Genomic DNA, 16,019 nt, shown 5'->3' on the forward strand with positions numbered 1-16,019 from the left:
GTAGACCCTTGGCACTCTCTGATGGACAGAAAGGGGACTTCTAGTCAAGGATGACGTCTCAGAGTTGATAGTACACCACATCTTTGGGACAGCCAAAATACTACACTTAGCCCGGAACTTCTGTGACATGAACAAGAAGGGTTCTCTCACTTCAGCAGTGACAGAATCTCCACACACTAGCACATGATATAAAATTATATACATTAGATAACAAATAGTGAGATGGCAGGCCTTTGGACAAATTGCAGGGAAAAGGTAGAGAAACAAAACACATTGACGAGAATGTCAATTAAGGAATTATTTTTAAAGAAATGCAGTTTTGTTCATTTCTAGAACACTGAGAAAATATAAGAGATTTATTAAGAATAAATCTCTGATTCTTATTGCCCTCATGTATAACATAACTGTTAATTATATTAATATAAAGATTAATATAACTATTAATTATATTATAAATTACATGTAAGTATATATTAATGTAATGATGAATATAATTTGCTATGATCTCTAAGTCCCTAAATAGACTCCAGACCTATAGTGTCATATTTTAAGGGAAATAAAAAATGCTAATGTTATCCTCATCTAGTTTCTCCAATTGCTTTGATTGATTTCACCTCCCCACACTCGTCCCTCACTCTCTGTGATTCCCTCGCCCCATTTTCCTCCTTCAAAGCGTTCATCACAGTTACAGTTAAATTACTGCATAGGTAATTAGTCATTTAACTTCTGCCTCCTCTGCAGCCCAGAAGTTCCATGAGGGCAGGTCTGTGCTTTGTCCATAGGAAAATCTCTGCACATGAAGCCATGCTGCTCGCAGAGGGTACTTCATAACTATTTGCTGAAATTAGTAGAATCTGCTAGTCCAGGCCCTTAGGGGACTGCCTAAATAGACATAATTAGAATATATATGTATATAATATATATAAAATATACAGAATATATATACATACATGATTAGAATATATATATGGCAACTAAAGTGATCGAGAATACTTGAGTATAGTTTTAATTTCAGTGTTTTTACCTTGTTGCAAAAAGTTTAATCTGACATCGTCTAAATGACCGCTCCTTTCTCACTTAAGTGAACCTTGCTTTCTTAGCTGGTTCAGCCCCTCTCCAAATGACCACACGGTCAAATGAATGGCATGTGTCTGGGAGAGCTCGATAAGCTGTGATCTGTCCCCTCACGGGAGCCTGGAGGATGCAAGATTTACAATGTGCAGTCGGAGAACCCTCTTCCATCTCCACAGGGACAGTTTATCCATTCTTTAGTAACAGACTCCAAACTATCCTATTTACACTAAAGTTTTCTCATTTCTTTCCCTCTTAATTTAACAGAAATTGATGTCAGAGTAAGAAATGAAGGTGATGATAGTGATGATAAGTGGAGGTTGTTCGTTATGTTTCGTTTTGTAAATGAATAGGAAATTGATGAACCCTACACATGAACTGACTGACTGGAGTCTTGCTTCAATGTTTCCTGGGCTCCCCCTCCCCAGCTTGGGTGAGGAGAGATGGCTTGGGACATTCACCTCTTCCCCTGCCACTTGCTCTGTGCCCTTAAACTTAATCTCAGTTTCCAGAACACTAAAATGATAATAGATAACTTTTCACTGAATACTTACTATGTATTTCACGTGGGTTAATTCATTTACTCATCACAGGTCTTTGAGGTAACTTTTGTTATTATCTCATAATATACAGGGCAGCCAAGTTATCTTTTCAGTGGTCAAAAAGCTAGCAAGAACAAATCCAGAATTTCAGCCCAGATGTTCTAATTCTGGTCATATGAGTTTAACCACTGCAAACACTGCTTCTTCAATGAGGTATTACTATCCCACAAGAGTATAAAAAGGTTTAACTAAGATGCAATATATCCAATATATGAGGATCCAATATATTATATTATTTATGATTTGTTATAAATGTACTCAAAAAAAAAAACACACCTCACTTCTTTTTGTTGCTCTCTCTCATCTTCTAAAAGTAGGCTTCAGAATGCATATTAAAGACTTCTTGCAGAAAGAGATGTTACTGCAACTCAAAACCCCATCTGGATACTGAATACCAAGCATCATAGAACATGGTTTACGGGCAGGAAGGGCAGAGCCAGACAGACCAGGGCTAAGAGTCCACTTCCCCTATGTACTTCCTGAGTGACTTCAGGTAAGTTATTCAGCCTCTCTGAGGCTTAGGTCTCTCATCTGCAAAATGGGAGCATGAACTTCCTGCTATTAAAATGGTGACAAGGAATAAACGAGATAATGTACACACAGGGCATGGCATGGGAGCTGACACTAGCATAGTCTCAACGTAGACCTGGGGGTGCTTAGAGATGAGACCAGAAGAGGCCCTGAGAACGAATCTTCTGTGTCCTCCCAGACACTGAATCCCATCTGTCCAGGAGCAGTTGGGCCAGGTGTAGCCTTAACTGATGGAGGAAGGGATGATTCTGATTTAATCATTCTGGTTTCCAGGCACACCGTGGAAGCCTGAGTTGCATTTTAATTTATCTGCTTTCTGTCGACACTTCTCAGCCCTGTCTGGTTTCCCAAATTCAAGGAAGATGTAACTGTCAAAGATACTGCTGACTATGATCTTGCCAGACAGCTCCTAGCTCAGAGCTCATTTCCAGGGTGAGCCCTCTCTGGGGCTCCAAGGTGCTTATGGTCAACCCTACAGAACTCAGATGGCATCTCTTTTCTCTGGATTAAGCATGTGGCAAGGGCATGGTTGGGGGTGAATTCTGGATTCACACTACAGAATTTGACTTCAAGCAGGTCATGTAACTTGTCTGGCCATCGGTTTCATCATCATAAAGAGGAGAAAGGTAGTAATAGTGGCTACCTGGAGTGAGGTAATAAAGCACTGAGAACCCTCAATAAATGTGTCATTATTAGTTATTGCTAGTATTGCACTGTTCAGAGTGAAAAGTGCTCATGTGTGAAAATTTGGAAGAGAGGGAAGTCACTCGGCTCAAATATTCTATCTTCCATGTCTAAAAGAATTAAAGCCTCTTTTTATATTTTAGTCTCCCTCTTGTAAACCAGATAACTCCCTGTTTTCCAAGTGCCAAACAAAGACTGGTTCTTTGAGTGCCCTTTCATTCTAAAGTGTTGAGCACTTTGACTCATGGTTGTGCTTCTGTCTGATACAGCACTATTTTTCTAAGATCACTGAGGTCAGAATCGAAAAATAGGGATGCTGGTTCTGAACCACCTGAGTCCCAGTCGCAGCTCTTGCTGACTCTGTGACTCTTCAAACAACTTGTTTCATCTCTGTGTCTCCCTTCCCTGTGTGAAAGAGGATGTTATTAAAAGTACCTACTTATTCCACAAACATTTGTCAAGCATCTTCATTGGCTGCACATTATTCTAGAATGTAGTCAGTTAGGAAGATTAAACAAAGTAATACATACAGAGTGCCTACAACAGTGCCTGGCACGTGCTTGGCAATTTATGAGTTGCATCCACAATCATTTTCCTTGCAACTCCTCGCCAATTGGAAATTTACGAAGATCAACACCGGGAAACGTCACAAACAAGACAGGCAATGGTGCAGAAGACCTGATTTCAATTTACTTCCCCTCAAACTGCAAGTCGCTGTTATCTACACATGCAAACATAGGTTCTTTAAGGTTCAAGCTTCAGTCATTGCGGAATTCGTGTCTTCCTATTTCTTCAGATTTTTCTCAAAATAAAACTTGAATTGAAAATCACTCATGATACATGTTTCTCTTCATGGAACATCCTTCTGACCTCATTTTTAACGTTGGACTTTTTCAGAAACTTCATTTACATTAAACCATAGTTTTTTGTGTGTGCTTCAGACTTCTTTATAAGTTCATCTAGGTTGTTGCATGTATCAGCAGTCTGTCCCTTTTTATTTCTGAATACGCTTCCATTGTGTGGATATACCACAATGTGAATATACAGATGGTATAAATATACTGTTTATAAAGCTATATTCTCTCCATCCATTCACAAGTTGCGAAGTTTTATCATTCCCAAGTTGGCGGACATACCTGGATTATCTCCAGTTTGGGAATAGCGTGTATAATTTTGCTATGAACATTTACATGCAAGTATTTATGTGGATAAAATTTTCATTTCTCTTAATATTTTTCTTGTCTTATTATACTATCTAGCATATCCAGTAACATGCTGAATAGAAATGATGAACGCAAACATTCTTGTCCTTGTTCCTGATCTCATGAGGAAAGCATTTAGTCTTTTACCATTAAGCAGAATAGTGACTAGAAGATTCTTTTTTTTTTTTTTAAGATGCTCAAATTCAGGTCAAACAATTATCTTTCTATTCCTAGTTGGTTATGAGAGTTTAATTTTTTTTCAAATGCTTTTTCTGTGTCTGTCGAGATAATGATGTAGTTTTTGCCATTTGTTTATTTACAAGGAGTAGAACAGTATTTTGTATGTTAAACCAATCTTGCATTCAGTGATTTAAACCCCACTTTGTCACAGTGAATAATGATTTTTATATGTTGCTGAGTTTGAGTTCTCAATACTTTGTAAAGGATTTTTAGATATTGTTGGGTTTATATCTGCCATTTTGCTATTTGTTTTCTGTATGCCTCTTTTTTCCTCTTTCCTCCTTAACTGCCTTTTTTTCTGCCATTATTTTTTCAAGTATTTCTTCCATATATTCCATTTCCCTCTCTTTTTCGTTCTCTTGTTACATGTAAGTTGATATGCTTGATACTCTCCCACAGGTCTCTTAAGGCTGTTTACTTTTCTTCAGTTTCTTTCTCTGTGATTTCTGTTCAGTAATTTTGAATAGATCTTCAAGTTTAATTTATTCTCCTGCCATCTCAAATCTCCTAATTATTTAATCTAGTGAAAATTTAACTGTGGTTATGGTACTTTTCAACACTAAAGCTATCTTCTTTCTTCCTTTCTCCCTTCCATCCTTCCTTCCTTCCTTTCTCTTTCTCTCTTTCTCATTTTGTATCAAAATTCCCTATATGTTGAGTCATTGGCATCATATTTTTTCTTTTTTTTCTAACATTTTTTATTGATTTATAATAATTTTACAATGTTGTGTCAAATTCCAGTGTAGAGCACAATTTTTCAGTTATGCATGAACATATATATATATATATATTCATTGTCGTATTTTTTTCTCTGTGAGCTACCATAAGATCTTGTATATATTTCCCTGTGCTATACAGTATAATCTTGTTTATCTAGTCTACATTTTGAAATCCCAGTCTGTCCGTTCCCATTCCCCGCCCTGCTTGGCAACCACAAGTTTGTATTCTATGTCTATGAGTCTGTTTCTGTCCTGTATTTATGTTTTGTTTGTTTGTTTGCATCATATTTTTCATTAATTTTAGAGCATTGATTTCTTTAATTATTTGGACATATATTAATAGTTGCTTTGAAATCATTAGCTGATAAATTCAAAACCTTGGCCCACTCAGAGTCAGTCACTACTGACTTTTCTTTTCCTAAGTATGAACCATACCTTCTAGATTTTTGATACACTTTGTAAGTTTGGGTTGAAAATTAGACATCATAGATTATATTTTCTGGGTTCTGTTTTCTTTTTCTAAGTATTTTTTTTTAATTTCTAAACACTTTCTTGGATTAATTTGCAGAATTTTTTCCCCTGTCTTCTTCAGAAGCATATGCCACTGGGGTTCTGCACAGTTTTTTAAAAATTCTTATTTATTTTGTTTTCAGTTTGACCCATGTGTTTATTTAGCTTAGTAACCATCTAATGATTTGGGCAGAAGTTGTAGTCAAACATCTTGAGCCCTGAGGCTCCCTCTCTCTGTTGACCAATCTGCACATGCTTTGGGAACACATTCAAAATTGTGGCCAGTTCTCAAGTTTCTTTGGACTTTAGTTTTTGCTAGGCTGCACAGACACGTATTTTCTCATAATCCAAGAACATATGTAGAATTTACCTCAGCCCTTCCATGATTCTCTCATTTCTAGTATCACCATTATAAATTTATGGCTTTGTGCGTGTGTGTGTATATGGGGGAAAATTCTTGCACTGATAAAACTGCATTTCTTGACAGAACCAGAGAGGATTGAGGAGCAGCCCCAGTCAAGGTCATAGACTCCTGCCTTCTTCCATGAAACTCTATCAATTTTCAAGAATAAATGCTTCTCAATTTGTTGTCTGCATTTGGTAATTTCCAGAGTCCTGAAAATGGTCGCTTTTGACAACTTTGTCCTGTTTTACACTTGTGTTTTGCAGAGAGGATTCACCGATCTCTTTATACTATGATAATTGCAAGTAGTTTTATTAATGTTGATTAATGAAATTGAGTTAATGTAGAGTGAACATGAAATAGAATAGATGATATAATTGCCTCTTTAATACCAATGCTAGAGGACAAAAAAACTCTCTGATAAGCTGGACATATTTTGAATTGTTTCATTTTTATATGAATATATGAATCAGCCTCTTACTTACTGAATCCTGGTAGATATCATGACTATAACATTAAATTCTCGTACATAGACACTCTTTTCTACATCTCAGTTTCGCTATCTGCATCTCAGTTTCCCTATCCTTTAGTTTCCCTTCAATTCTAACAAGACTCATTTACACAAAAAGCATCTTAGGTAGAACACCAGTATGACAGCTAATTTTATGCATCAGTTGTCTACACAAAGTGTCCAGATATTTGGCTAAACATTATTCCTGGACATGCCTATGAGGGTGTTTCTAGATCAAATTAGTATTTAGTATTAGTATTTAGTAGGTGGACTCAGGAAAGCAGATTGCCCTCCCCAATTTGGGTGGGCTTCATCCAATCTGGGAGCCTAAACAGAACAAAAGGTAGAGAAAGGGAGAATTCACCCCGTCTCTGCTCAACTGGATGAGCAAGGGTATCAGTCTTCCCACGCACTTAGACTTGGATATGCATGTTCAGCTCCCCTGGGTCTCAGGCCTTCAGATTCAGGATTGAACTACATTGGTGGCTTTCCTGAGTCTCCAACTTGCAAATGGCTGATCTTGAGATTTCTCAGCCTCTATTAATCACAGGAGCCAATTATATCCAAAAGCAAGGCTGTCTGGGTTGAAAGTGAGGGATTGGGGCCAAAACCTTACCCACTTTGCTACTTCTCACAGTAGCCTATGAATCACCACTGAAGAGCCCTAGAGCATCAACAAATTATATTTAATGAACTTAGGTCAGATTTAAATTTCTTTATTTCACAAGGGAGAGAATTGAGACTCAGACTAACTGACTTACCCAAAACTAACAGGCCAAACAGATGAATATCAGTTTCTGGATGGATTCATCTTTCCAATAGCACTGCTATTAAATATTTCTGAGCTTATTCTCAAAGGCAGAGAATGTGGCATATCCACCTCTGTACTGTTCATGACTTTCACCTTACCTGACACTAAACCGAACCTCAAAATATTTGTTGAATTTATTAATTAAACAACGTGAGTCATACACTAAAACTGAGATACAGAACATAAAATTCCCCTATGATACCTGAGCTCTGACCTACTCCATGTCAGCTTCACACAAGGGATTTGCTAAGGTTCTGTTTCTTATTATCTCTGCCTGTACATAGGGAATTATCTCTCAATATTATTAGCTTTCTACTTGAAAAAAGAGAGATAAAAGTCATGCTGACTCTATATTTAAGATCAGACAATGCAGATTCTTTTAGTTTAAGATGCACCATGCACAAGAGATAATTTTATGTAGATCAGCATGACCTGCCCAGATGAATGTTTTCATTTACTCAACTAGTTTCCTACGTAAGATTAAGCAGTTAAGCTTCTCAAGACTTATCACCAGCTCTCTGGTTGAGCCTTAGAGTAAATAGGACACTGAGGACAAGCTATTGGTTCTGCTTTAATAGCGTTGGGGAATTCTACTGATTAGTCATGCCTCTGACGGACATGAATGAAGAGGGTGAAGAAAAACTCAGGAAACAGGGGACACATTTCCAGGTAAAACAGTAGTTTGGTGGATTTTTACCTCTTTTAATACTTACTAACACTGTACATGAGGGTATTATGCATACAGTAAACTGACATATTCAGAATAATAAGAGATTCAGAAAGGGTTGGTACCATCATAATTGTGATGTTGTGATTTGTAATAAATAAATAAATAAATAAATAAATATATATATATATAGGTTCTTCGTCCCCAGCTCTGACACAAGATTCCTAAAACACTTGTAAATTCCTATGTGATAAGAGCACATGGAGCATCTTTTGTTCTAACAGGGTGACTCTGGGGGAGCTCCTGGATCAGGGCTGATGGCCACTTCTCTAGGAAAGAGAGAGAGGCTGGAAATGGAGTGAGGAAGACTCCATAAAATCCAAATAGTGTGGTTTCAGGGAGCCTCCAGGTTGATGACGACATCCATATACACCTCCCCCAGCTCCACAGGGACAGAAGCTCAAGACGCTCCCAGACCTCACTCTACATTTCTCTATCTGGCTGTTCATCTGTATCCTTTATCATATCCTTTGATAAACTGGTAAATGTAAGTTAGTGTTTCCTTGTGAGCTGTTCTGGCAAATGATCGAACCCAACAGGGAGGAGACCATGGGAACCTCTGATTCATAGCCAAGTCAGACAGAAGTTGTGGGCAACTCGGGGGCATAATACTTGTGATTGGCATCTGAAGTGGGGCTGAAGTCTCTTGGGACTGAGCCCTTAACCAGAGGGATTTAATACTATTTCCAGGTAGATAGCGTCAGAACTGAGCTAAATTGTAGGACACCCAGCAGGTGTCACAGAATTGCTTGATGCGAGGCAGGGGAATCCACACATTTCGTCTGCAGAAGGGTCAGAAAAGAAGTGTTCTGTGCAAAAGGAGAAAGATGCAGGAGGAGAGCTGGAGGTTTTTCCAACACAATGATTTTTCTCCTTTTCCTGTATAAATTTGAAACAAAGGCCAGTTTTTATTTTGTTTGGATAACTTGGTCTCTTCTACCCCTTCCCAATTTCCAGGAGGCAATAACCTGTTTACTTGACTCTGACAGGAAGAAATCCTTCCTTCTTTGCCCCTTCTTAACCTGCTCTTTGTTTCAGTGGAGGAATAGTTAAGCTGTAACCACTGGAACCCAGAAAAAGTAGAATGATGTTCAGCAGATTACTGCCCTCCTTTTTATAGCAGGCTCACGCAGAGGGACATGGATGGTCTAATGCCTTAAATTTGTTCATTTCTTCATATTTATTTAAGATCCTTTCAAATTCAGTATCATTTTGTTCCTTCCATAAATGCATAACCGAGGCAGTATTTTCACTACCATTTTACAGGTAACAGAATGACAGTTTAGAGATGTGATGTTAATGAGTCAGAGTCACACAGTTAATACTTGTAAAGCCAGGTATTGAAATGAGGTCTTCAATTCTCATGTCCTGTGCACTGTATCATATCACAGAAAAAAAACAAATTCAGAGCAACCAAGGAGGAAGCCATTATTCACCAAAAATGCGGAGAGGTTACACATGCGTTCGACCTGCTTGTACTATAATCCTATAGTTAAAATAATCAAAATACTTATTTTGGAAAATAACAGTGGGGCCATATATCAAAGGCAAGCATGTGGACACAAAATGCCTGGTGTCATTCTCCCTAATGACTTACCCTGTAGCTGACATCTTCCGAGAGATTCGATGTGCCCACAGCGGACTCTGCTTGCCACAAAGTCTCCTTGATGCTGCAACCATACAGGAACACATTCTTCTTTTGGGAGTGACCATGGAAATCACAGAAGACCTACAATGGCCAAGCAAAGGAGAAAGTCAGTCCAGGTCAGGTCCATGGGTTTCTTAAATGTTTAAAATGTCAGCTTTCTTAGATACTATGCAGAACCAGGCATGGGGGGATCACTGGTGACTTTGGTGGTAGAGTTTTCAGAAACGAAGATAGCTTGGAAAGGGCTTAAGATTGAACAGGACGTAAGGAAATATGAGCCACGTGCAGCTCTTTTGAGAAATTTACTTGCGACGGGGAGGAAACAGGGTTAAAACTGACAGAAGAAATAGGAAATAGACTCAAAAAATGAGTTTCATATAATTTTGAAAGTCATTGTGAAATGTCCACTTAAAAGGAATAGATTGAATATAAAAAAAAGAGGAGCTAATAAATCACCATCATTTATTCTGTAGCGTCTGATGTAGTAATAAATAAATAAATAAATGACCGCTAAACTCAATAGCTTAGCAAATGGAGGTTTATTTTTCAGCATGTCTTTTTTGTTTTAGGATCCAAGCTAAAGAAGAAGCCACAATTTGAGGCATGCTAGTATCGTGGTAAAATTTGCAAGGAGTAAATAAAGTTGTCTTTATTTTCCTACATAAAAATTGTAAAATGGAAAATGCCAAAAATCTACACACACAAATTATTACACAATTACAAGTTAGAATGTCAACGTATAAAAAATCAAGTGCATTTATATGTACTACCAATATTCAAACAAAAGTCTGAATTTAAAAACAGTATTTAAAATAGTATGAAAGTATTAAACTCGTAAGAATAACTTTAAAGACGTACAAGACACATTATTGAGAAAAATGAAAAAATTAAATTCTTAGTAAATTTATCTACATAAGTTCAATGCCATGTCATTCAAAATCCACAGAGAGTGTTTTGTTTTGTTCTTCATTTTGTGGAAACTTGCACGTTGATCCTACACCTAAGAACATTTATTCTTGTTACGTGTTTAAAGGTTTTTATGTGGACTGGAGACCTTAACATGGATGATAAAACAATAAAGCTATCTGAGGGTAACATGGGCTCCTATGTATGACCTTGGAGTTGGAAAAGGGTTCTTAAAGAGGACACAAGTGAGAACTAAACATAAATGAAAATATTTTTCAATTAGATATATTCCATTAAGCTCTTCTGTGGATCTAAAGACACCATGAAGAATGTGAAAAGGCAAGCCAGAGAGTGAAATAACATATTTGCCACTCAGATATACAACCAATGATTCCTATAGAGAATGCGTGTGTGTGTGTGTGTATCAATAAGAAAAAAAGAACCAACCTCAATTTTTAAATGGGAAAAAAACTTGAATTGACATTTCACAAAAGAGAATGTCCAGATGGCAAATGAAAAGCAAATAAAAATGTAGTCAACCTCATTAATATCAAGGAAATACAATTTGAACCCCACAATGGGATCCCACTGCATCTAATGGGTTATTAGGACTGCTAGCATCATGAAGAGATCACACACCAAAGGCTGACCAGGATACGGGGCAAGTGGAGCCCAGATTGTGGGACTACAACGCTACACTGTGACTGTGGGAAACAATTTGAGAGTGTCCTTTTAAAGTGAGTTATACACATATTCTAGAACCCGCCCAACGGAAATGCATACATCGGGGCACCAGAAGATATCAAGAATGTGTACAGCACCACTATTTTTAGGAGGCTAAATGTGTAAGCTGTAAAATGGGTTAATAAACTGTGAGATCATCGTTCAACACGATACTCTCCGGTGTTGAGGATGAAAGAACAAACTAGATACAAGAGAATATCCAGACAATCTCCTTTATACGACATTCAAAACCAGACAAAACTAACAGTGATACAATGAGGGTAGTGCATGCAGGACATTGTATGACCGATGTCTCTGGGTTGCAGGTGGTGCTCCGTTTCTCTGTTTGGTTGGTGGTTACATGGTGTGTTCGTTTTATGAGACTTGATCAAGCTGTAGCAGTGTGATCTGTGTACATAAACTTAACATATGATAGCTACACATCTGTGGGCTTCAAAGGGACAGACGGCCTCGTATTTTAATGTGGTATTTCTTCACATTTGTTCCTTGGTCTCTAGAAGCGTAGGTTTCATGTAGTAAGTTAAGGAAACAGAGTAGGTAGCGGAAGGTGTTTATCAAATTGCTAATGATACAGAATCAAGAACAACCAACAGCAGAGGAAATAAAAGCGGGAATTACAAGTGCAAAAAGAGCAGAATCAGCAGAAATAGAAACACTTAAAACAAACGCAGCTCCTACAATTAGATTCAAACAGTGGCACAAGTGAAAGAGACATTTCTCTAAGAAGTAGGTTCTGAACGAGAGATGTAGAAGTTTTAGATGACAGTTTGCTCAGAATGAATCAGCAGCCACGAACGGCAAAATTTAATCTCATCATAAATTGCTTTTGGAGAAGTATATGGTCATACATTAGGAGAACAATCAGGCCAATGTACCTCATGCTGGTCAATTTGCATTTAACACAGTGTTTTTCAACTCTGAGTGGATCCTTTTAAAACAAGCTAGGATACCTCGGTAGAGAGGAATCAGAAAGCCAAGGGAAACAGGAATGTCTGTAAACAGAAATGTCTGTGAACAGAATAGCTGAAGATACCGGCAATGCTTACTTTAGAAGAAAAGGCAGCTTAATGGGGTCTTGATAAGCAGTTCCCCAAATTTACAAACTCTCCCACCTGAAACATGAATACATTACTTGCTGTCATCTCAAAGAGCAGAGAAAGGTGAAAGGAAGGGAAATACGGACACAGATTCCAGCTCCATATTAAATTCAGTTGTTGAATATTTATTACCGACTGGCAAGAAATAACTTTCTATGGTTATAGCTGTCCTGCAATGCTGTGTTATGCTTTTAAAAATGTCTGTTCTCCGGAAGTATCTCAGCAAAAGCCAAATATATTGCTGTCAACTATGTTGCTTGTTGAGAAATTAGACAAGATGATGACTGAGCCTACTTGCTGGAATGTGATCAAGTCCTGTAGTTCATTGTTTGAATAGGAAGCTGTTGGCAGCAGGAATGGCCCAGGACACGCCGGGCAGATGCATGAAGCCATAAATACGCATGAGCCAGAAAAATAAAAGGACAAACAGGTGGATGGTCCGCCCAGTCATCACAGGAGAAGACGAAGACTAACTCTCAGATGGCAAGTTAGCACTGGCAAGGTGTATGGCTTTGCTGGTGGGCTGGAAAGGCAGGGAAGAATTCAGGGATGTCAGGACTGACTTCTGGAATCCAGGTTGTTGTCAGACAAGGAACACTGACTTGATCAGGAGGTGGCAGGTTAGACAGATCAAATATCGGCGAGATGAGAGTTTTAAGAACTAAAGGACTTGAAGTTCTTCTCCACAGTTACCTTCTTTTCCTCCTCCCTCTTTTTATTGTCAGTAATAGAAAGTGACTATTCGGTGGGAAGGGGGTTAATTACAATGTAAATTCCCTATTAGCAGAATAGGATTTTTTTGTCTTTTTTTTTTACCCCTCAACAGTGTTTTGGATTTGTTTTTTTTAATTTATTTATTTTAATTGAAGTACAGTCAATTACAATGTGTCAATTTCTGGTGTACAACACAATGTTCCAGTCATGCATATACATACATATATTCGTTTTCATATTTTTTTCATTAAAGGTTATTTCAAGATATTGGACAAAGTTCCCTGTGCTATACGGGAGAAACTTTTTTTTAATCTATTTTTATATATAGTAGCCAACATTTGTAAATCTCAAACTCCCAAGTTTTATCCCTTCCTACCCCCTTTCCCCAGTAACCATAAGATTGTTTACTATCTCTGAGAGTCTGTTTCTGTTTTGTAGATGAGTTTAGAGTTTCCTTTTTTTTTTTTTAGCTTCTGCATATAAATGATATCATATGGTATTTTTCTTTCTCTTTCTGGCTTACTTCACTTAGAACAACAATCTCCAGGTCCATCCTAGCAGGAAAGTATTTTTAAGTATTTTTTTTCCTCTTCAAAAAAAGAATCTAATTTTTAGTAGGATCTTTAATTCATAGTTTCAGGTTAAAGTCTTATGAGAAAATAAATGTCCACAGCTTCTAGATTATCAGCAAGCTGTGGGCATCAGAGCAGAAGTTCATGCAGATTTGGGAGGAGGGAGCTGATCCAATAACAAGACAAATAACGAAAGAGCAGAGCAGAAGCAGTGAGTGAGCAGAGTACGTTGTTCTGCAAAAGGTGAGGTAATTAAGCAAATGTGCAGAGAAAGGCAGAAAACAGACAACAGTGTGGCCACAGAAGGAGGAAACTGAGAGACGGAAAGCAGAACTGTCTGGGGTTTGGGTGCTTTCCAGCCCTGGTTAGACCTTATCAGACTTTTTTTCCTTCACAACTGACACTTTGGGTTACTTTAGTGGGTTTCAGTTATTTGCAACAAAAATATTATCCCCTAGGCCAGTGCTTCTCCATCCATCCATGCATTAGAATCTCCGGAGGAGATTTTAAAAATATCAGTGCCTGGAGCCCACCTCCAGAGATTCTGATTTAATTGGTCTGCAGTGATTCCAGGGAGATGGGATTTTGAAAAGTTTTCCAGGTGATTTTAACCATGCAGCCAGCGTGGAGACCCACTGCACGGGTCTAGAGTCCAGAGCAGTGGACCTTGCATGTTACCCAGCATCAGAATAACCTGGAGGACTTGTTACAGTAAAGACTCTGGGCCACTCCCCAGCGATTCTGAGATTCAAGGAAGTCGGGGTGAGGCCCAAGAACATGCATTTCTAACAGTCCCCAAGCAATGCCGATGCCCCGGGACCTTGCTGTGAAAGCCTCTAGTCTAAAGGAACCAATCAAACAATTGTTTGAGTTTTAAATCTCTACCCTTCTGAATTTTCCACCAACCTTTACCTCTTACACCTCAGTTTCTCTCTGTGGATAAACACCCACCATTCTTATGAGAAGTGTGCAAACAAATTAAGACGGTGTCTTAGCAACAGATTTCTCAAAAAAGCCAGAAGCTACGCCGACGTGGTGACAGGCGCTCCTTAAACTGCTGAATTCAACTGGAGAAAAGAGTTTTATTTATTTTCTTTTTCCCTGATCCTTACAGACTTTGAAAGCTGAGGTAAATGACAAATTACAGAACTCTTCGCCTGTAGGAAGGAGCCCTGCTCAGCCCTGGGGGTTCTACTGGCCTCTGAAGGTTCAGAATAAAGGAGATGGAGATACTGTCTACATGTTATTCAGATGACATCCCTAAAAATAAATGTCTGCTAATTATAAGAAACATGTGTTCCTCTAAATCGCAGGGGGCAATTACAAGACAAATTATCAACTTATTTCAGTTGAGGAAGCTTTTTCTTTCCTATTGGAAGACTGAACATTCAGATGGTTCCTTCCAGTAAAATTCTGTAACAGGTAAGTGGGAAGTGTGCCCAGCAGCGGCACTCCAGTATCCACCGGTTGGCCAGTGGCCCTGTCTTGCTTATTCGTCAGTTGATTCAACAAATATTTACTGGGTGCCTGCTGTGTGGCAGGAGAAATTAAAATTTTAATATAAGGCAGTAGTGCCCTCCGTAACAATGACAAGAACAACAGTAGTTAGTTTACTGGAGACGTGGTACTTCAGAGACTGTGCCAGACACTTATTACAGATGATCTCATGATAAAGTAGGCACTATCATTATCCCCTGTTTTGCAGCTGAGGAAACTTAATTGTAGGAAAAAAATAAGTAACTTGCCTAGACTTGCTCCAGTTTGCACTGCTATTAAGGATGTGAGCGAATAATTGAATCCTCATTTGCTCTAGTCCAGGATCCATGTTTTATAACACTTTTCAGGTCTATATTGCCTCTTCTAGGAGCTAGTTTGTTGGGACCACCCCACAAGTGAGCAGGTGATCGTATTGAGGTGAGAGGAGAGGAGAGAGAGAGAGAGAGACACAGGGTTCTCTGGGAACCCAAATAAGAGCACGCAGCACAACTCACAGGGCACCACTCACACCTCACCCCAAGGAATGACACTCCTGCAAGTGTGTGACGTGGTGGTCCTGGGATTCCCTAGGGAGGTGATACCAAGATGGGTCCTGCTTAGTGAGAGCTATGCAGGCAAATGAAAAATGAGGGGGAAAGGACTATGGGTATGAAGAATTGCTATCATTTGGAATAAGACTATAGACTAAAGGAGCATGGATCTCAGGTATATGCAGAGGTGGGCAGTGGGCGCATCATCGATGTGCTTGCATATCATTCGAGGCTGTCTGGACATTTTCATGAAGGTGGTGAAGGAGCCATCAAAGTACTGGAGCAAAGAGGAGCAGCTGG

The 16,019-nt window shown here is 38.6% G+C and overlaps 1 protein-coding gene across 8 annotated transcripts in view; it reads right to left on the minus strand.

Moving 5' to 3' along the window:
* AGBL1 (ATP/GTP binding protein like 1) overlaps positions 1-16,019 on the minus strand; it is a 702,585-nt gene that overhangs the window by 358,875 nt on the left and 327,691 nt on the right. For all 8 annotated transcript variants that reach the window (XR_004315706.1, XR_004315705.1, XM_032469254.1 and 5 more), the window contains exon 20: positions 9,609-9,740. Coding sequence is in view for 6 of the 8 variants with exons in the window: in XM_032469254.1 (XP_032325145.1) it covers positions 9,609-9,740 (132 nt within the window). In the remaining 2 variants the exon portion in view is untranslated. The remainder of the gene's footprint in view (positions 1-9,608; positions 9,741-16,019) is intronic.

Source organism: Camelus ferus, chromosome 27, assembly GCF_009834535.1.
Source record: "Camelus ferus isolate YT-003-E chromosome 27, BCGSAC_Cfer_1.0, whole genome shotgun sequence".
In the NCBI taxonomy this organism is placed as follows: Eukaryota; Metazoa; Chordata; class Mammalia; order Artiodactyla; family Camelidae; genus Camelus; species Camelus ferus.